At 43.1% G+C, this 21385-nt stretch overlaps 1 protein-coding gene across 3 annotated transcripts in view; it reads left to right on the forward strand.

The window, feature by feature from the left end:
- Nucleotides 1-10458: 10458 nt before the first annotated feature.
- Nucleotides 10459-21385, forward strand: part of slc13a1 (solute carrier family 13 member 1) — a 59808-nt gene continuing 48881 nt past the window's right edge. For 2 of the 3 annotated variants that reach the window (XM_059977925.1, XM_059977926.1), the window contains exons 1-5: nt 10459-10613; nt 12764-12892; nt 18517-18653; nt 19497-19681; nt 19783-19885. In XM_059977925.1, the coding sequence (XP_059833908.1) occupies nt 10515-10613; nt 12764-12892; nt 18517-18653; nt 19497-19681; nt 19783-19885 (653 nt within the window). In that variant the 5' untranslated portion in view covers nt 10459-10514. The remainder of the gene's footprint in view (nt 10614-12763; nt 12893-18516; nt 18654-19496; nt 19682-19782; nt 19886-21385) is intronic. The other variant, XM_059977927.1, reaches the window with a different exon arrangement.

A 21385-nucleotide genomic window follows, 5' to 3' on the forward strand; every position in this document is an offset into this window, starting at 1 on the left:
CTCATGAACCGTCCAGGATCCAAGAACAGGAAGCCGGACGCGCTATCCCACCAGCATGACTCCAAGGGTGACACCTCCAGTCCCGAAACTATGCTCCCACCATCCTGCCTGGTGGCCACCCTCACTTGGAAGATCGAGGCCAAAGTAAAGGAAGCCCAGCGGGACGACCCCGACCCTGGCAATGGACCTGGCGATCGCTTGTACGTGCCTGTCTCTGTCAGGTCTCAGGTTCTCCAATGGGGGAACACATCCTGGTTTGCCTGTCACACTGGGAGTGATCAGACCCTGGCTCTGCTGAGGAAGCACTTTTGGTGGCTGTCCATGGAGGGGGACACCCGGTCTTATATCTCGGCTTGTCCCATCTGTGCCCGGGGAAAGGTCTCTCATTGACCACCTGCGGGTCTACTTCGTCCTCTACCTGTCCTTGGTCATCCCTGATCACACATCACCCTAGGCTTCATCATCGGTCTACCCCATTCCCGCAGAAACACCACTGTCCTCACCATAGTACACCAATTCTCCAAGGCGGTACACCTTGTGGCCCTCCTTAAACCCTTCCTCTCAAGAAACCACAGATCTTCTCATCCACCACGTCTTCCGCCTCCACAGAATCCCCGCGGACATCATCTCCAATTGAGGTCCCCAGTTTGTCTCGCAGGTATGGAAGGCCTTCTCTCAAGCCTTACGTGCATCGGTCAGCCTGTCATCCGGCTTCCACCCCCAGATGAACGGGTTGACGGAACGGGTCAATCAAGACCTGGAGGCAACGCTACGTTGTGTAACAGCAAACAACCCATTGACCAGGAGCGACCACCTCCCGTAGGTTGAGTAGGCCTACAACTTTCTGGTGAGCTCTTTCATTGGGAGGTCTCCATTTGAGTGCTCCCTTGGGTACCAACCTCCGCTGTTCCCCGCACAAGAAGAAGAGACTGTGGTACCATCGGTTCGGGACCATATTGATCGGTGCCAGGAGATTTGGGAGGAAACACGCACGGCCCTACTCAGATCAACAGATCGAAATAAGAAGACATCCAACCAACACTGGACTCCAGTGCTAGATTACCAACCTGGGCAGATGGCGTGGCTTTCTTCCAGGGAAATCCTGCTCAAAAACGAACGTAGGAAACTCGCCCTTCACTTCTGGGGACCATTCAAGGTTGAAAGGGTTATCAATCACACAGTGGTCCACCTAAAGCTGCCAAGGTCTGTGCGCATCCACTCGACTTTTCATGTTTCCCAGTTAAAGCCAGTTTCTGTCAGCCCCTTGTGTCCCCCAGCTGAGACTCCCCCAACTGCCCATATCATCGGCAACCATCTGGCATACACCCCGTCCAAAGACTATTGGGTGTATGCTGTAGGGGCAGGGGCCTCCAATACCTGGTAGACTGGGAAGGGTACAGTCCAGAAGAGCATTCCTGGGTTCCCCTTCATCCTAGATCCTTCCCTCATCCAGGATTTTCATCAGAACCATCCAGACAGGCCTGGAGGATCGCCGGGAGGCTCCCGTTGAGGGAGGGATACTGTCACGGTCCCTTCTGGCAATCACCCACCTGGCTATTTTCCTCAGGAATTGGGCCTCAATCACCTCGTTTAGTTCCGAATCATTCCCAGGTTCCACTAACTACAAACACCTGCTTTCCATCAGCAGATGCAGTATAAAACCCTGCAACCACAACAAGGAGCTGCCAGTTTGTTAGTTGACTCGTGTACAAGTAACCTGGTTCCAAGGTTCTTAGGACAATCAGTTCTAGTCTAGCATCGTTCCTGAATTCTCTAGTAAAACCAAGACTCCGGGTAAAGACTCCCTTGGCACTAATTCCGTGCTCGCTATGACCGTAACCCCTCCCTACTTGGCCTCTGTGCCTGTGTTCAGCACTTGGGTTTGTTCCACCGCCATGTCCTTGTAACAACTGGACATGTAGTTAAGGTGAACGGGAGAAGTTTAAAGGGGATGTGCAGGCAATGCCTTACAGAGAATGGTGGGTACCGGGAAAGGGCTGGCTGGAGTAGTGCTGGAAGTGAATGTAACAGTTTTGTTTAAGAGGCTTTTAAGCAGGCACATGCATATGCAGGGAAAGGAGGGATATGAATCATGTACAAGAAGAGACTTGGATTAAGTTGGCATCATGTTCAGTGGAGACATTGTGTACCAAAGGGACTGTTCCTGTTCTCTAATGTTCTATGTCCAATGTAATAGCTATTAAGGACACCCATCCATTCTCCCCTCTCCTTTCCTGAATTGTGACATTGTAGAATTACATTTAGTTTTATTATTACTGTTGTGAACTTGGTTGTTTTGCAGCAGCAGCAGTACAGTGCAATGCAAAAAACTACTGTAGTTACAATAAAAATATACTGTACTCTGCAAAAAAGGGAGCAAAATAGTGAGGCAGGATTCAAAAGTTCCTGGACAGGTTGGGGGGCTGATGATGGAGGGAAAAAAGCTGTTTCAGAATTGTAGAGTGTGCACCTTCAGCATTCTGGACCGCCTCCCTGATAGGAGTAATGAGAAGAAAGCATGAACTGGATGGCCGGGGCCCTTAATATGGATACCATGTTCTTGAGGAAGATATCCATTGTATCAGGGAGGGTTGTGCCCTGTGGTGGAGCTGGTTGAGTCTACAATTCTCTGCAGCCTTTTGCAATCCTGTGCGTTGAACCTCTTTACCAGGCTGTGATCGAACGATTAGAATGCTCTGCACCATGCACTGAGAGAAATTTGCAAGAATATTAGGTAACATACCAAATCTCTTCACCCTCCTAATAAAGTAGAGCTGCCTTCTTATTGACTGCATCATATGTTGGTCCCAGGACAGATCCTCGGAGATATTGACACTCAGAAATTTGAAGCTGCACACCCTTTCCACCGCTGATCCCTCAATGAAGACTCGTTTCCCCAACTTCTCCTTCTTGAAGTCCACCATCAACTACTTGGTCTTACTGACACTGAGTGCAAGGTTATTAAGACAACACTCAAACTACTGAACTATTTCACTTCTATACACCACTTCCTCATTACCATCTGAGATTTTACCACCAACAGTGGTGTCATCTGCAGATTTATTGATGGTATTTGAGCTGTGTTTAGCCACCCTTTCATGAGTGTAGAGAGAATAGAGCAATGGGCTATGCACACATCCTTGATCCAAAATGGCACAGCAGAGGACCAACTCCCTTTGTATGCATCTCTCAAGGGAATCATCAAATGGTCCCATTCTTGAACTGCAGCTGAAATCTGCAGCCATGGAAACTATGGTAAAAAACATCATTTCAATTTACTTGAAGGACAGAATCTTCAGAAGGACAAACTTGGGCCTCCAGACCACCCAGGGAGTGAGTGCGGCAGATAGAAGCTCAGGGGAAGGCTTCATCGTCTCAGGAAGTGTGAGAGCTGGAGAGGACTCCTGGTAAAACTGAAATACAGGGCCTCCTTACCATCCTCCTGGTTAATGTATAGCCTCTGTAAAATATAACTGAAGGCCTCAGAACAAGTCTGCAGTACCAGAGGGTTATCAGGGAATATCAGGGACTGTTGAGCACTCTGCTTCACAGAGTCGTGGCTCAGCCCAGAACTCCAGACACAACGCTCCAGCCTGCGGGGTTCATCATCCACCTTATAGACCAACAACAACAGGTAAAGGCAGAGGCTGTCGTGTTGCTATACACAAGAGATTCTGCAGATGCTGGGAATGCAGAGTAACACCTACAAAATGATGGAGGAGCAACGTTTGCATTGTGATTAGCTCATGGAGGTTCATTCTCAGTCCTGCTCCCCCGACCTCAGACTTCTGGCAGCCACGTATCATTTGTTCTACCTGCTGAGAAACTGCCCTGTTGTCATCCTGGCAGTGCTGCTGTACATTCGTCAAGCTGGCACTGGAAGAGCTGAACACCGTGATCAAAGGTCATGAGACAGCATACCTGATGTCTACCTGATCACTGTGGGGGATTCAACCAGGCCGGCTTGTAGAAATCTCTGGCCAATTACTTGCTTACTGCTCATTATGCTGCTGGCGTTTAGGACAGCAATGACAAACCTCCATCGCTGGCAGCGTTCAGGGTCAGGGCTTCCTTCATCATGTCAGTAGCTTCCACTCGGTTTTCAGTACTGTCAGTCATGCAAGTCCCGGGTGGAAACTCAGGAATACCCCTGCTCTCCGATGCAGCAGGCATCTTCATCGCTGTTACTGTAACAATTTTATTTTATCAGCCAGCGCTGATAGCCCTGAGCTGATCCCCTAAACCTGGAGGACGGGTGTACTACCCTTTATCTGGCCTCCACTCTTTGAACTGTTTAGCATGGGTGAGCCTAGGCAAAGCCAAAGCATAAAGCCCTGACTCCAGCCAACATAACTCTCTGAGTCATTGAGGCATGCAAGCCTCCGAACTACATAAGAGCATCTTTCAAGAGGGTGAATCCACGAAAAGCATCCAGCCATGTGGGGGACTTGGTTGAGTACTGAAGGCTGGCGCTGATCAAATGGCTGACATGCTCACCAATACTGTATCTTTAACCTCTCAGTTTGGTTGTTCAAGGTACCCACTTGCTTTGAGCAGGCCTCAATCCACAAGAATAGTTTAGGATCATGCCTCAATGACTATAATCCAGGAGCATTTTATCCTCTGATGTGCTTTAAGAGGCTGGTGATGAAATGTATCAACTCCTGACTGAAAAGCGACTTGGATCCACTCCAATTTGCCTACTGTCACAACAGGTCCACAGTAGACGCCACTTCATTGGCTCTTCACTCAACCTTGGAACATCTGGACAACAACGATGCATCAGGATGCTCTTCACTGACAGCTCGGCGTTCAATTCAATCATCCTGTCAAAACTAATCAATAACCTTCAACCTTGGCCTCAGTACCTCCTTGTGCAATTGGATCCTGGATTTTCTCCTTTGTAAACCCCAATCCATTCAGATTGGCAGAAACATCTCCTCCACAATCTCCATCATCACAGGTATACTGCAAAGCTGTGTGCTTAAACCCCTGTTCTACACACTTTATTCTTACAATTGTGGGGCTAAGTAGAGCTCCAGTGTCATATTTAAGTTTGCTGATCATACCACTGCTGTTAGCTGAATCAAAGGTGGTGACAAATCAGCATATAGGAGGGAGATTGAAAACCTGGCTGAGTGGTAGCACAACAAATATCTTTCACTCAATGTCAGCAAGACCAAGGAGCTGATTATCAATTATAGGAAGACAAAACCAGAGGTCCATGAACCATTTCTCATTGGGGGATCAGAGGTGGAGAGGGTCAGAAACTTTAAACTCCTCAGTGTTACCATTTTAGAGAACTTGTCCTGGGTCCAGCATGTGAGTGCAATTACAAAAAAAGCATGTCAGCGCCTCTACTTCCTTAGTAGTTTGCAAAGATTCAGCAGGTCATCTAAAACTTTGACAAACTTCTATAGATGTGTGGTGGAAAATATATTGACTGGTTCCATCACAACTTGGCACGGAAACATCAATGCCCTCGTATGAAAAGCCTGCAAAAAGTGGTTGATATGGCCAAGTCCATCACAGGTAAAGCCCAGCCATCCACTGAGCACATCTGTACAGAGAGCTGTCACAGGAAAGCAGCTTCCATTACCATCAGGTCCCCACCATCTAGGCCATGCTCTCTTCTTGCTGCTGCCATCAGGAAGAAGGTTCAGGAGCCTCTACTTAGCAGATGTACCTGAACACCACCAGGTTCAGGAATAATTATTACCCCTCAACCATCAAGCTCTTGAACTTTCAAGGACTCTTCACCTCATGTTCTGGACATTCATTGCTTATTTATTTATTAGTATATGTTTTTTTTCTTTTTGTATTTGCATGATTTATTGTCTTTTGCACATTGGCTGTTTATCCGTCCTATTGGGTGTAATCTTTCTATTGTGTTTCTTGGATTTACTATGTATGCCTACAAGAAAATTAATCATAGTTGTATATGGTGATGTATATGTATCTTGATAATAAATTCACTTCGAGCAGTGAACTTTGGCTGTACTACTCTCAGTGTTTTGACAGGGACTGACGGTTGCAACACCAGTGGTGAGGAACTGTGAGGGTATAGTCAAGAGTTGCAGAGGAACATTTGTATAATAGCTTTGGAGTAGTGGACTTGACCATCTTCAGGCTTCATCCTTAGATCTGAATGAATATGCCACAGCCATCACCAACTTCACTAAGACCAGTGTGGATGAGTGTGTGCCTTCGAGTCATTCAGCTGTAACTTTCACATGACTGTTTTAGAACTACCTGTAACTCACTAATTGTTTATTGATACTATACCTCAGTTTTCAGCAGCCCCAATAGGTTTTACGATAAGAAAAATCGCTTTGAGTAATTTGGAAAGAAGACAGAAAGCATTCTTTGGAGTTATATTAGTACACACTTGTATCAGTAAGTCACTCCCTTTATTGTCAGAACATGATTTGTTTCAGGCATAAAGACCTGGTTCAAACTACTCCACAGATTAAGAAACTCTGGAAAATTTTGAAATATTTTGCAAGCTTATCTTTTAAGTCTTCAGCTACCTCTGGAAAAAAAAATCCTTTCTTCTGTAAAATGAAAAAAGTTTTCGGGAAGGAAGTTTTCATTAAATCTTGCAACACTAGGTCAGGTGATGAAATGTTCTTGGAAGAAGTCCCATTTGGCCCAGTGATGTATCTCTTTGAAGTGGTTCAAGTAGCACAAGATCGCATTGAGCAAAATGAAGACTGTTCTTTGTTCTACAAAGCATAATGTGCTCTTTCTATGTTAATTGTGGCATCTAGACTTATGCTACTGGCTTGCAACAAGGGAAAGAAGGTGGATGATAATTCCTTAATTTTGCCCATCTAGGTAAATATCAATGACTTTTTCCTAGCCCAGAGATTATCATTTCAATTTGTCACTTGACACGGAACAGGTTATTCATGCACGGTTTTGGAGTGGCTACCCATATGATCACCAATTTGCGGTTTAGGAATCACAATTATGGAAGAACGGAGTATCGCTCAGAATTCAAGAATACCGTCTAGGGACAAAAAGTCATATATTGTCACCTGAAGACCTGAATGAGAGTTACTTTCTGAGCATGTGACACAAATGATGCTTTCTGCTTCTTTGTGTGCTGATTCCCCATGATACACCCATTGCCATGTTGTGTACAGGAAATCATTGCACTCCGTCAGACATTTTGAGGAAATGAGGAGGAGGTACAGGAGCCTGAAGGCAAACACTCAGTGTCTTAGCAAATGCTTCTTCCCTCCACTATCAGATTTTTGAATGAACAATGAATCCATGTACACTACCTCACTCGGTTTGCCCTCTTTTTGCACTACTTACTGAATTATAAATTTTATATATAGATATCTATTTCTTATTGTAATTTATAGTTTTTAATTATGTATTGCACTGTACAGCTGCTGCAAAACAAAAATTCCATGCCATATACCAGTGATATTAACCAATTCTAATTCTCCTTCTGATTCATCTGAAGCCAAGTGCTGGGAACCCAGAAGATTGTTTTTTTTATATAACATGGGAATGTTGAGCCACTAAGTGCCTTTACCACCAACACTCAGGGACAAATAAAATGCTGGAGGAACTCAGCAATCCAGGCAGTACCTATGGTAAAAAGTACAGTTGAGGTTTTGGGCCAAAACCCTTCAGCAAGACTCCTCTGCAGATTTTCTCCTGTTTACAACCAACCCTTTTGAGATCAATTAACTCAGTACAATCAACTTAAATGTGTTAAGTGCTTATTTCTACCTTCCTACATTCATCCTATTTTTTAATTCTCTCCACATTGCAATCAAGTCAACACAGATTCTACCACACCAGGAGCAATTCACTTTAGCCAATTTACCGACAAACCTGCATGTCTTTATCATATGAAAGGAAACTGGAGCACCTTGAAGAAACACACCATGTAAAGGAGAAGCCAGATGATCACATCTGTAATATCGGCAGCTCCCCTCAGCTATGTCACTATACATCCCCACCTGTATGTCATGTCTTTTAGATAGCAAAACATTTTAGGATCCTTTATAAAACCAAAATTGAACGCTGAATAGTAACAAAAGCTTAACTGCAAGCTGTAGGGGAAGGCACTGGACAATCTTGTAAGTTGTGGTTAAAGAAGTGGGGACCATTACAGTTAATTACTTCATGCATAAAACTAACAAATAATACTGCTGTCAGAGAATCTGAGAGACAGCTGAAGAACGTTTGAGAAGCTAGCTAAGGGTGTCAGAGAGGGGAAAAAAGAGCAGGGCTTTGGGACAGCTAGTAGGTAAGAAGTATGTAAAATTGAACAAGGAGCCAATGCTTATTGGTGAAAATGCCTATAATAGTGAGATGAAAGTGAATACAGGGTTGTGTAGGAAGTGCAACTTTGACCGGACAGGGATTAATGTAGAATAAAATTTAAAGATCTTGGGAAGAATGAAGTAATGGAGTCAAACTCTGAATGTTCTGAGCTGCATATATTTCAATGCAAAAAGACAGATGAGCTCAGGGCATGGATCAACACATGGAATTATGGTAGTGTAACTATTAGTGAGACTTGGATGCAGGGGAGGTAGGACTGGCAGCTCAGTGTTTCAAGGTTCTGACGTTTTAGACGTGACAGGGCAGGAAAGATTATAGAGGAGGGGTTGGCACTACTAATCAGGGAAAACGTCACAGCAATGCTTGGTCAGGATGGACTGGTGTGCTTGTCTAGTGAGACTTATATAACCATATAACAATTACAGCACGGAAACAGTCCATCTCAGCCCTTCTAGTCCGTGCTGAATGCTTACTGTCACCTAGTCCCACCTACCTGCACTCAGCCCATAACCCTCCATTCCTTTCCTGTCCATATACCTATCCAATTTTTTTTTTAATGACAAAATTGAACCTGCCTCTATCAATTCTACTGGAAGTTCATTCCACACAGCTACCACTCTCTGAGTAAAGAAGTTCCCCCTCGTGTTACACCTGAACTTTTGCCCCCTAACTCTCAACTCATGTCCTCTTCTTTGAATCTCCCCTACTCTCAATGGAAAAAGCCTATCCACGTCAATTCTCAATCCCCCTCATAATTTTAAATACATCTATCAAGTCCCCCCTCAACCTTCTACGCTCCAAAGAATAAAGACCTAACTTGTCCAACTTTTCTCTGTAACTTAGGTGCTGAAACCCAGGTAACATTCTAGTAAATCTCCTCTGTACTCTCTCTATTTTGTTGACATCTTTCCTATAATTCAGTGACCAGAACTGTACACAATACTCCAAATTTGGTCTCACCAATGCCTTGTACAATTTTAACATTACAGCCCAGCTCCTATACTCAATGCTCTGATTTTTAAAGGCCAGCATAACAAACGCTTTCTTCACCACCCTATCCACCTGAGATTCCACCTTCAGGGAACGATGCACCATTTATTCCTAGATCACTCTGTTCTACTGCATTCCTCAATGCCCTACCATTTGCCATGTATGTCCTATTTTGATTAGTCCTACCAAAATGTAACACCTCACACTTGCCAGCATTAAACTCCAAAATGTGAAAAGGTTAAGGGAAACATGAAGGGAAACCTCTTCGCTCAGAGGGTCATGAGAATGTGGATTGAACTGGCAAGGAGCTCAATTTCAACACTTAAGAGAAGTTTGGATAGTAAGTATATGGAGGGCTATGGTCTGGGTGCAGTCAATGGGAGTAGACAGTTTAAATGGTTTCTACATGAACTAGATGGGCTGAAGGACCTGTTACTGCACTGTACTTTTCCATGACTGAATCTAATAAAAGCAGAAAAATTGCTTTAAGCAATGGGCAGGGTGAGCAGGGGATAGGTGTTGAATGTTAGAAGCACGGGTGTGCAGTGTTATTAAAGAGGACATAGGCATACATATTGATGGTTAGCATGTGGGACTCAAAATTAAGATTTAACTGAGGCACTGCATCAAAATGAGAAAAGTGGTTAAACAAAAATATATTTCTATTACTTTATACTGGTGGCAGTATGTGAGTTTATACCTGTGTGTTTTCAAGGATTATCTCCCACAAGTAATTTGAAATAATATAACTGCTTTATTCCAGAATTACCTGCACAGTGACCAGTGGCATGTATTGCAGTGGGAGAGAAGGAACAATCTGAGGTAGCCAGATTCACTCTTCATGTCCCCCCTACCCTAAAGTGAACAAATTGACAAACTGTAGCAAAACAAATGTTGGAGCATTATATTAGGAGATTGATTAGTGTTATTTCAGTCAGACAGACTTAGCACAATGTGAAATATATTTTACAATTGTGCAATCCTACAGTGTTGTAATAAGCAACTGAAAAATTCCTTTTCCCCGGGGAATTAGTGAACGGGCCTCCAAGATAGCAGTGGTTAATTTTTAACTGGCTAAAGAATCGAGTTCTGTTATTTGTTGCTGAGCCAGCTGAAGATGAGGTGTGTCTCAGAGATTAACTCACAGAGTACTATTTAAGCATTTGCAGAGCCATCAGTTTGGGGCAGTTGGAGCTGTCAATTCTCCTTAAGCTATGAGTTTCCCAAGGCAAACTTGGCAGTATCGGAAGTTGATAATTATTGTATTCTGTCCATTGCTATTCCTGCCGCTGCCTCTCATCATCAAGACTAAAGTAAGGGATTTAGTGTCCATGTACTTACTGCCTCAATAGTCTTGCATTGATTTTTGAACTTTGTATTTATGCTGTTTTAATTTTGTCTGCTGTGTGTTACATTGATATTTTTTCCACATAAAGCCTGCTAGTCAATAGACCACTTTCTCTGTTGGGAATTTACACAGTTTACTTCAAAGTTCGTTTTTTTTCTAACTTTGGCATCCAATCATATCCCCTGTTCCCGATTTGAGAAAAATGTTTAAAGCAAGTTTTCTGCTGTCATGAAGTTGGATTTAATGTAAACTTGCCTCAAGATTAAACCAATGAAATCAAAACCAAATGCCGTAGTAGGTATTGTTCTTTACTGGGATTTCTAATTTCCTAATGCATAAGTTTGTTTTCTCTAAAATCAATAACAAGTATTATATTGGAATTTGTATTAAAATGTATTTAAGAATGTTACTGGCAACCAAGTTTGAGAGGTCTATTACCAATACAAATGTCTTTATTTGGTTGAGTTGTTTCTTTGATTGCATTTGTGCTCTTTGACTTCTCATCAAGTACAATTTCTAAATGTTATTATACATTGAGTTTCATTCATCCTACCAGCTCAACATCAATGTAAATTAGACGGCTGATTCTTATCAAATGATTCAAAATGTCTAACTTTTGGGGTTGAGGTGTCAATATTGCCATTGGATCGGGGGTGACTGGAGTACTGGGTATTGGTAGCTGTTGTGTCTGTATGCTGTGATTGGTCTGGTAAATGTATGCCACACTTTAAGTAAGTTCTTTCCACTAGCAATATTCACAAAACCAAGCATTTTTAACTTGATATGACACAAGGAGTAATTGAATACGGAGAGTTTTGAAGCAAAGTATTTTACATTCCAAGGAATTTGCTATTCAGTGGTCTTTTCAAGGGAGTCTTTCTTTATCCAAGTTTCTGAAGTTTTAATTAACTGCGAGATGAATGAAAACTAATTTGTACAACTTTGAATTCCTAATTCAGGGGATTAGAGCTATCAAGGAGACACTGACCCCACTTGTAACCAAAGAAAGCAGCCCTTTTTTGAACTGTTGGCTTAAAGTTTGTCACATTTTATATGTGTGCTGTCACTTAACCATGGATGAAGTGAATGTAGGTATGGAATTGCTATTGCTGGTACTAAAATATGTTATATATAGACACAGGTAATTAAATTAAGTCTCGACTATGGAGGTTAGTTTATTTTAGCAAGAAGATGCGGAAGAGAAGAAACTCAGGCAGAGCTAGTCAATACCCGATATACTGGTAGTATTGATAGCAGTTTTAAACTGGTCCATGCTCCAGACAAAACTGCTTCGGAATTTGAAAGAAAAGTGGGTTAGTTTGGAGGAAGAAGAAACTGTAGGAAAGATGAAACATTTGTAATTCAGCAAACTTCTCAAAACCAATTCCAAAATATAAAAATTATTTGACTTTTATAATCTGATCATTTTGGAATAACATGAAAAGATACATTTGTTATTTAAGGAGATTTTCAAATAGAAATCGAGTGAAATCTGAACCTACCATGTATGAACTTGCCTTATGTTACTATGATAATGAAAATGAATTTCAGTGAATGATTTAGGACCAGCTTTACAGGTGAAAACTTTTGGTTTGGATTTGAGCATCAGGAATTTGATTCCTGCTGATAGGCTGAAGGGACTTAGGCAAATTTAAGAAATCAAGAATGCACAGAATTTCATTTAGGGTGGGGGGGGGTGGGGGAGGAAGCTTAATTAGAAAACTATTCTTGGAAAGTTAAACCCCATTGAAGAAGGGATTATTTTTACCTTCACACGCAAGTTGCTGGAGGAAATCAGCAAGCCAGGCTGCATCTGTGGAAAAAAAATGCAGTCGAGGTTTCAGCTCGAAACATCGACTGTGTACTCTTTTCCATGGATGCTGCCTGGCCTGCTGAGTTCCTCCAGCATTGTGTGTGTTGCTCAGATTTCCAGCATCAGCAGATTTTCTCTTGCTTGTGATTCTTTTGACCTTACAGTGGGCAATGTTTACACCCATTGAGGAAATGGCCAGTAACGGTAAGGAATAAGAAAAATGGCATCTTTATCTCCTTGTCCACTTTGAATTTACACCTGCAATTGCTTATTCTGTATTTATTTTCTCTTCTATTGAAAAGGAATCCAAATGTGCTTTTACACTGCTTGTGGTGGCAATCTATTGGCTAACAGAAGTGATGCCTCTTTCTGTAACAGCTTTACTCCCAGCTCTCATGTTTCCACTCTTTGGCATCATGAAATCCTCAGAAGTAAGTAATGGTACGACTTTCATGAAACGGAGCACTCCGCTAACAATTTCTATTACTAAATATTAAAGCTGTACAATTGATAGGGGGATGCTGGCAATATATCAGAATAACAGGGCACTTCCGTACACTTCTCACCAAAGAATAAATCATTTTACTGCAAGATGGCCCCACATTTTGTAGTCAGGAGCAAAAGAACTATGTTGGCTGTTAACTCTAAACAGTGCTCCCACAACTATTTAGTGTTGATTGTAGACTTTGCTATTTTGTATACAAGAAATCCTGCAGATGCTGGAAGTCTTTAGCAATGCACATACAATGCTGGAGGGACTCAGGGCAGGCAGCATCTATGGAGGGAAACAACTGGTCAACGGTTCATCATGACTGAATATGAAGCGGGCAGAAGACAGAATGTGAAGGGAGGGGGAGGAGTACAAGCTGGCAGGTGATAGGTGGACCAGCGGAGGGAGAAGGAAAATTGGTAAGGGAGGGTCAATGATGTAAGAAGCTGGGAAGGGGTAGCTGTGTCTTCACCATCCCATCCGACCATTCCCTCTATGAGGTGAAACATGCTGTCCTCAGCAAGAGCGTTGGCTTTGTCCTCCTGTGCCCACACTGCCTTGAGGACTGTGCCTACCATAACGCCAAGCTCTTCTTCCATCACCTCTGTCTGCAAACCTACTTATTTGTCAATGATTTCTGCCTCCAATCCCCTCCTCATTCAAATGATGAACCTTTCTCCCAACTTGAACTGTCCTCTTCTTGAACATCCCACTCTGCTCTTCTGTCCGCTTGTGGCTCTGTTGACTTTGAACTGCTGATGATTTATCAACAGTGTTAACTTTTCCACTTCACTCACCTATTCCAACCTCATTGCCTCCACTCTCTCAACACCAATCCTAACCTTACCTCCAAATTCAAAGATGACAGGGGTGCTGAGGCAAGATGGCAACTCTCAGACATGTCCTCTTACTTACATGTTAAAAAGGACCCCACTAAGAAGCATCAGGCCATAACCTTACACATCATCACCAACCTCATTGACTCTGGAGATGTCCTGCCCACTGCCACCAGCATCATTGTTCCTTTACCCTGGACTGCTCACTTCTGCCTCCTGCCCAAGATCCACAAATCTGACTGCGCAGATAGGCCCATTGCTTCTGCTTGCTCCTGCTGAAAGTGTGGCTGCATACCTTGACTCATTTTTGGCCCCCTTGGTTCAGTCCCTTCCTACCTACATTTATGACACTACACATCCTCTCCATCACTTCAATAACTTTCAGTTACCTGGCCCTGATCACCTTATATTCACTATGTATGTCCAGTCCCTGAACATTTCTATCCCACATCACAAAGTCCTTAAGCCTCTCCCCTTCTTTCTGGACAACAGGCCTGTGGTAAACTATGTATACCTGTCTGGACACGCCCCCCTGCTGACTGCTCCTGTGGCTCCTCCCACAGACCCCTGTATAAAGGCGATTGGGGGCACTGCTCCACGCCCAATGGGTCCCTCACCGTGCACGTCAAGCCCTACACAGACTCCTCCCGACACTCCCATACCGGGCCCCACACACACATGTGAGGGGTTACTGATGCCTAACGAGCTTGCTCTGGCCTAACTGGAGGTGCCAGACCGTTAGGCATCAGCAACCTCTCATGCGTGTGTGTGGCGCCCGGTATGGGAGTGTCATGAGGAGTCTGTGTAGGGCTTGGTGTGCGCGGTGTCTTGTGGGTATACACCTCGGTGGGTACGGGGTTCATAGTCACCGTGGAGTGTTCGGGGTAGGGGTCTGGTGCTCCTGGGGTTGCCAGGTCGCGGATGGAGACCGTGTCCTTCCACTCATCAGGTAAGACCACGTAGGCATACTGGGGGTTCACATGAAGTAGGTGAACCCTCTCGACCATCGGGGAGTATTTATTGCTCCTCACATGTTTCCAGAGCAGCACTGGCCCTGGGGACGTCAGCCAAGCCGGTAGGGTGGTCCCAGTGGCAGACTTCCTGGGAAAAGAAAAGAGTCGCTCACGAGGAGTGGCATTGGTGGACGTGCATAACAGGGAGCGGATGGAGTGGAGTGCCTCAGGGGGGACCTCCTGCCATCGAGAGACCGGCAATCCCTTTGACTTAAGTGCTAAAAGTGTGGCCTTCCACACAGTGGCATTCTCCCTCTCCACCTGTCCATTTCCCCGGGGATTATAACTCGTGGTCCAACTAGTAGCAATGCCCCTAGCCAGCAGGTACTGGCGCAGCTCGTCACTCATAAACGAGGACCCTCTATCACTGTGGATATAGCAGGGATATCCGAACAGAGTGAAGAGCTGGCGCAGGGCTTTTATGACGGACGTGGCAGTGGAATCGGGGCAGGGGATGGCAAAGGGAAACCGCAAGTACTCGTCGATTATGTTAAGAAAGTACACATTGCGGTCGGTGGAGGGAAGAGAGCCCTTAAAGTCGACACTCAGTTGCTCAAAGGGGCAGGTGGCCTTTATAAGTTGTGCCTTTTCAGGACGGTAGAAGTGCAGTTTACACTCAGCGCTGACTTGGCAGTCCCTGGTCATCGTCCTGATCTCCAAGGGAGTACGGCAGGTTCCGGGCTTTCACAAAGTGGAAAAGTCGGGTGACCCCCGGGTGGCAAAGATGTGCATGGAGGGAGTATAGCCAGTCAAGCTGCGCGCTGGCACATGTTCCCCGGGATAGGGCATCAGGGGGCTCATTGAGCCTTCCAGGCCAGTGCAGGATGTCATAGTTGTAGGTGGAGAGTTCCATTCTCCACCACAAAATTTAATCATTTTTGATTTTGCCCCGCTGTTGGTTGCTAAACATGAACGCAACTGAGCGCTGGTCGGTCAGCAAGGTGAACCTTTTGCCGGCGAGATAGTGCCTCCAGTGCCTAATAGCTTCCACTATGGCCTGGTCTTCTTTCTCCACCGTGGAGTGCCGGATTTCAGGGCCTTGAAGGGTACGAGAAAAGAATGCTACCGGCCTTCCTGCCTGATTGAGGGTAGCAGCCACTGCAAAGTCGGAGGAGTCACCCTCTACTTGGAAGGGAATGGTCTCGTCCACCGCATGCATCATTGCTTTGGCAATGTCCCCTTTAATGCGGCTGAAGGCTGTGTGGGCATCCGCTGAGAGGGGAAATGTGGTGGACTTGACCAGGGGGCAGGCCTTGTCTACGTAGTGAGGGACCCATTGGGCGTAATTGGAAAAGAAGCCCAGGCACCTTTTGAGGGCTCTGAGGGTGTTGGGAAGAGGGAGTTCCAACAGGGTGTGCATACATTCAGGGTCAGGGCAAATGACTTACTTCTCCACAACATACCCAAGGATAGCAAGTCAGGTGGTTCCGAACACACACTTGTCCCTGTTATAGGTAAGGTTAAAAGCTTTGGCTGCTTTGAAAAATTGTTGGAGGTTGGTGACAACAGGCCCAATCAGTTCCCTCTGCCACCATCCTCTTCCATTTGGCAGAAATGGTTTTTACCCTCAACAAGTTCTCTTTCAGCCCTTTCCACTTTCTGTAAGCTAAAGGTGTAGTCATGGGCAGTGTCACGGGGCCCAACTATGTCTGCTTTTCATTGGCCATGTGGAACAATCAGAATTCCAAGCCTGCACCAGTAACGCTCCCCAACTCTGCTACATTGATGACTGTATTGGTGCTACTTCTTGCTCCTGGGCTGAGCTCATCAATTTGGCCTTCAGTTTCCACCCTACCCTCAAGTTCCCTGACGCCTCTCTCCCCTTTCATGATCTCTCTGTCACTGTCTCCGGAGACAGACTGTCATCTTTTAACAAGCCCACTGACTCTCACAGTTACCTTTTCCCACCCTATTGCTTGAGCAAATGCTTTCCCCTTCTCTCAGTATCTCTGCCACACTGTACCAGTTCCCAGGATGAGGTTTTCCATTTCCGAAGATGGGTTTTGCCATTGACCACCATTTTGCACAGGAAGCTGCCCTGATCTGCATCTCCTCCATTTTGTTCATGTTGCCCTCCCCTCATATCAATATGCATAGGCCTCTCCTTGTCTTTATCACCATGTGAGACTCTGTATCAAGTACATTATTTTCCACAAATTCTTTCCTCTCCATGGATGCTACCATTGTGCACACCTTTCCCTACACCTACCCCTCTCTACTTCGTGTAGGGCTTGCTTCCTATGCCTCCTCTGTCCACTCGTTCCTCCCCACCGATCTGCTTCCTGGCACTGAGGCCTGCAACTGTAACAAGTGCTCCTCCTGCCCCTGCACCTCCTCATTCATCACTCTTCAGGGCCCCAGACAGTCCTTCCAGGTGAGGTGATGCTCCACCTGCAGGTCTGTTGGGGTCATGTCCTGCATGTGGTGCTCCCGGCACCACCACCTTTACATTGGTGAGACCCAATAGAGGTTTGTTGACCATAATCACTCTCCCCACCACAAAATGCAAGATCTCCCAGTGGTCACCCATTTCAATTCAACTTCCCTTTCCCATACTGACATGTCTATCCATAGCTTCATCAATTACAGTTGCAGGAGCAACATTCATACTGCATCTGAATAGCCTCCAATCTGATGTCATGAAATATGATTTCTCTAGGTTCTAGCAATTACTTTCCCCCATCCATTTTACCCTCCCTATCTTCTCTTTTTTTCCCCATTCACCATTCTGGTTACCATCTCTTTCCTTCTCTTCTCCTTCCTTCCTCCCTCTCATAACCCACCCATCACCTGTCTCTGGTCACTACGCATCCTTTCCTTTATTCCAAAGTCCAGTTCCCTCCCTTATTAGATTCTTTCTTCTTCAGACCTTTACTCATACACCTATCACCTCCCAGCTTCTCACATCATTCCCCCTTCCCTTCTTCATCCACTCACTCTCACACCCAGCTATCACCTGCCACCTTGTATTCCTTCCTCTTCCCTCACTTTCTTATTCTGCCTTCTGGCACCTTCCTTTCCAGAGCTGATAAAGAGTCTCTGCTTGAAACATCAATTGTTTACTCCCGCCATAGATGGTGCCTGACATAGGCATTTCTCATTTGTTATTATGTGACTTGATTTGGTGCCTGGTGTGGCATTACACATCTTTGCAGGTTGATCAGTCAGTTAGACTGACTGGTTTTAACAGGCACCTTAACAGGGAGTTTAAAAAACGGTTAATGATTTACATTTAACCAACTAACAGAAAGCAAAATTAAGTTAGGTTTGAATGTGAAAAAAGCAGAAACAGAAATACTAACTAAAGAAAGAAAACAAGATTTCAAGATTTTAATAATCATTGATTTCTAATGATCTGTGAAATTGCGACTCCACATTTTGAAACTTTGTTTCAGGGCAATAGGGAGTGTTGATAAATATATATGACTGATGAAGCCATTAAAACCTCTTACACTTCATTCAATAAACACTAATGCTTTGAATGATTTTTACATTGAGAAAAGTGTTCCAAAGCTGAGGTTCATGTCAATTCACTGTGTTAATTAGATGTTTAAAGGCTGCCTCTATATGCACATTGAAGGTAGAAGGTAACTTACAAATTTTGTTTAATTGTCCCTGGTCAGAAGGGTGGAAGTCACTTGTGGGCAAATTCACTGTCATTACAATTGTAAATTCTAACCCAACTGTTTAATTAACTATTCAATAAACATTTTCAGGTTGCATCTGCCTACTTCAAAGATTTTCACGTTCTGTTAATCGGCATTATTTGCTTGGCTACTTCTATTGAAAAATGGAATCTACACAAGCGAATAGCCCTGAGGATGGTGATGATAATGGGAGTCAATCCTGGACGGTAAACATTTCTACAGAAAGTAACATAATAACATTTTGACAAGTCGAATTAATAAGAATAGTATAACTGAACTTGAACCAGTTTATTATTAGGCCAAATTTTGGACTAGAAGTTCTTTTTCAATGCACTTTTCTGTGTGTTGTGCAAAAGTATTTAAGTGAAAACCTGAGCACTCAGCTCAGTACTTGCTTAAGGCAGGATTGATTTTGTTCATTACAGAATGGGAGAAAGTCACTTGGTCCTGCTTATCCTTGAGAAGATTGTGTTGAACATTTGTGATTGTCCTCCCATAGCCCTGCTTGTAAGAGGTTTCCCAGCTACTGCAGACTGCTGTCTCCTGAAATCAGATTTAATTCTTGCTGTCTAAACTTTGTCTCAATATTAATTCTACTGTCAAACCAACCTGTCTGGTCCCTATGTAAAGTGATTACAATAAGTTCATCTGACCAGCATTAATAAAGGTTCAAAATATCAAATAGTTATGGACAATGAATTGCATCCAGCCCACCTTTGTTTACCCATTCAGGATGCATTCAAATTTGATTCCATTGTGTTCAATTATTCAAATAATCCACTCACTACAATTAACCAGATACATCTTAATACAACAGAGTCACTCATTTTCAACAGATGCATTTTTTGAAACACTCATAACTTAATTCAAACAAGGAAACTATTTCATAGAATTTCCACAGAGGATTATCGCAGAAGTAGAATGCACTCTCTGGACACAAGTGAAACATTCTTGTTTTACAAAAATATTATGACCAACATTGCTAATTTTAGATGAATATTTCTGTAGAGTCTTTCCAGTTTTTGGTCACGATGTTCTGTGTTTCACAGGTTAATGATGGGGTTTATGCTCAGTTGTGTCTTCCTCTCAATGTGGCTCAGTAACACCTCCACAGCAGCCATGGTAATGCCAATAGTTGAGGCTCTTCTTCAGCAGCTTGTGACTGCAGAAGCAGCAGCTAATCTCACTCAAACAACTTCGTCTGGATTCACAAACCAAGCTTTGGAACTGAATGGTAATACACAATGGGCCAGCTCATTTTTGTGCTCAAGCAACCTTATTTCTTTCAGTTATCTAGTTTTATTTACTCTTTCTCTGCTACCTTTTAAATCAAAGAGAAAGAATCTGTAATGAAGAGGTTGGAAGAAAAGGAGGAAATTGTGAAGGAGAATGAAAAAGAAGAAATGAAACAAAAATACAGGCAAATGAATGGATATGGGTAATGTAATTTTCAAAGACTATCACTATGCTGTAGGCTATATTTGATGTGACACAGTTAATTTCCTTATTTGTTATGCAAGTTTTTTGGGTAATCCCAAGTGATTGTTAATGCAGTCCCAGTACTTTTAAGTGCATTTGAACTGTTAGAATTCTGAAGGTAATTTTGAATAGATGATTCAGCACCTCTAGCCTGTAAACTAGCTGCTACAACACTGTTTTTCAGTTAATATATTACTGCTTTATGTTGTTTCTGAATAGCTTCATTCAGTTCAACCAAAGTGGTTTATAGAATGTGCTAGCAAAAAAGTGTTTAAGTCTCTGATGTTCATCCCAATTGATACTATTGCATAGGTAGGTAATTAATTTGTTGAAATTGTTCGGTAGTTTCATTTTGTAATATGATTCTACTTTAGCGTGGGATTTTATCATTATGTTTGTTACTTTTGTTAATATATGACTGAAGCTTTCTCTTTGGTACTGAAAGATCAGATCAATGTTGGACCCTTTGTTCAGTATTGGTGTATATAACATGAGTGTAGTACGATTGCTCCCATTGTTGTTCAGAACGTTCACTTATCATTAAATTCTTTCCCATTGAGTTCACCTTTTGGTACCCAAGATGACACAGAATAACTAAAACAAGGTTTGAACTTGTTCTACTCAAGCAGTACTTAATATAAAGAAAAACTCTAAAGTGACAATATTTTTCTAACTTTTTAAATGTAGGATTTTTCATTACAGTCAAATAAAATGCATAAAATACTTACTTAAATTTTGGGAGAATTAGACTAATATTTTATCAATGTCTTGACTTCCTGGTTCGGCTCCTCCAGGTGCATTGGAGATGTTCTGTAATCCTTTGTGTATCCAAATGTAATTGGACTTCATTGCATTGAATAAATGGAATTTATACAAAATATGAAAAATTAAGCCCAATGTTTTAAAGACAGCACAGAAAGTTAAGTACTTTCATTTTCTTCCTTTCTTTTCTAAGTATCATTAAAGGTTTAAACCTACTCTTTCAAATCAGAGTCAAATTTACTTGTATCATATTTATAAAACATAAATTAACTTTTTTCCCATCCCGCTTATTTTTGCCAGGAATGTTACAAGCATAAAATGTACCTTTTTTGAAATAACTTTTCCTCCCTCAAAATAACTTTTACTTGCCAGAATTAACATTTTTCCTAGTTAAGGAATCACCATCTTGGATATTCATGGGGTTCTATGAACAACCAATAAGAATTTGGATTAAATCATATTTGATAAGTTTTTCCTCCATCTGGCATGTTCTTGAGGGGTCTCAGGCATCCCTCAACATCTCCATGGCAATTAACAGACTCAGCATGGACAAGTTCATGTTGAGGACCTGTGATTCAAATCATTTCAGGGGATAAGATAGGTTGTGCTAATGTGCCTTCAGTGCTGCTATATGTGTTCACTTTATCTGTCAATATGGTAAAACACAAGAGAGTTTACCTATTGTTATCTTTGTAAA

Source organism: Hypanus sabinus, chromosome 8 (genome assembly GCF_030144855.1).
Source record: "Hypanus sabinus isolate sHypSab1 chromosome 8, sHypSab1.hap1, whole genome shotgun sequence".
In the NCBI taxonomy this organism is placed as follows: domain Eukaryota; kingdom Metazoa; phylum Chordata; class Chondrichthyes; order Myliobatiformes; family Dasyatidae; genus Hypanus; species Hypanus sabinus.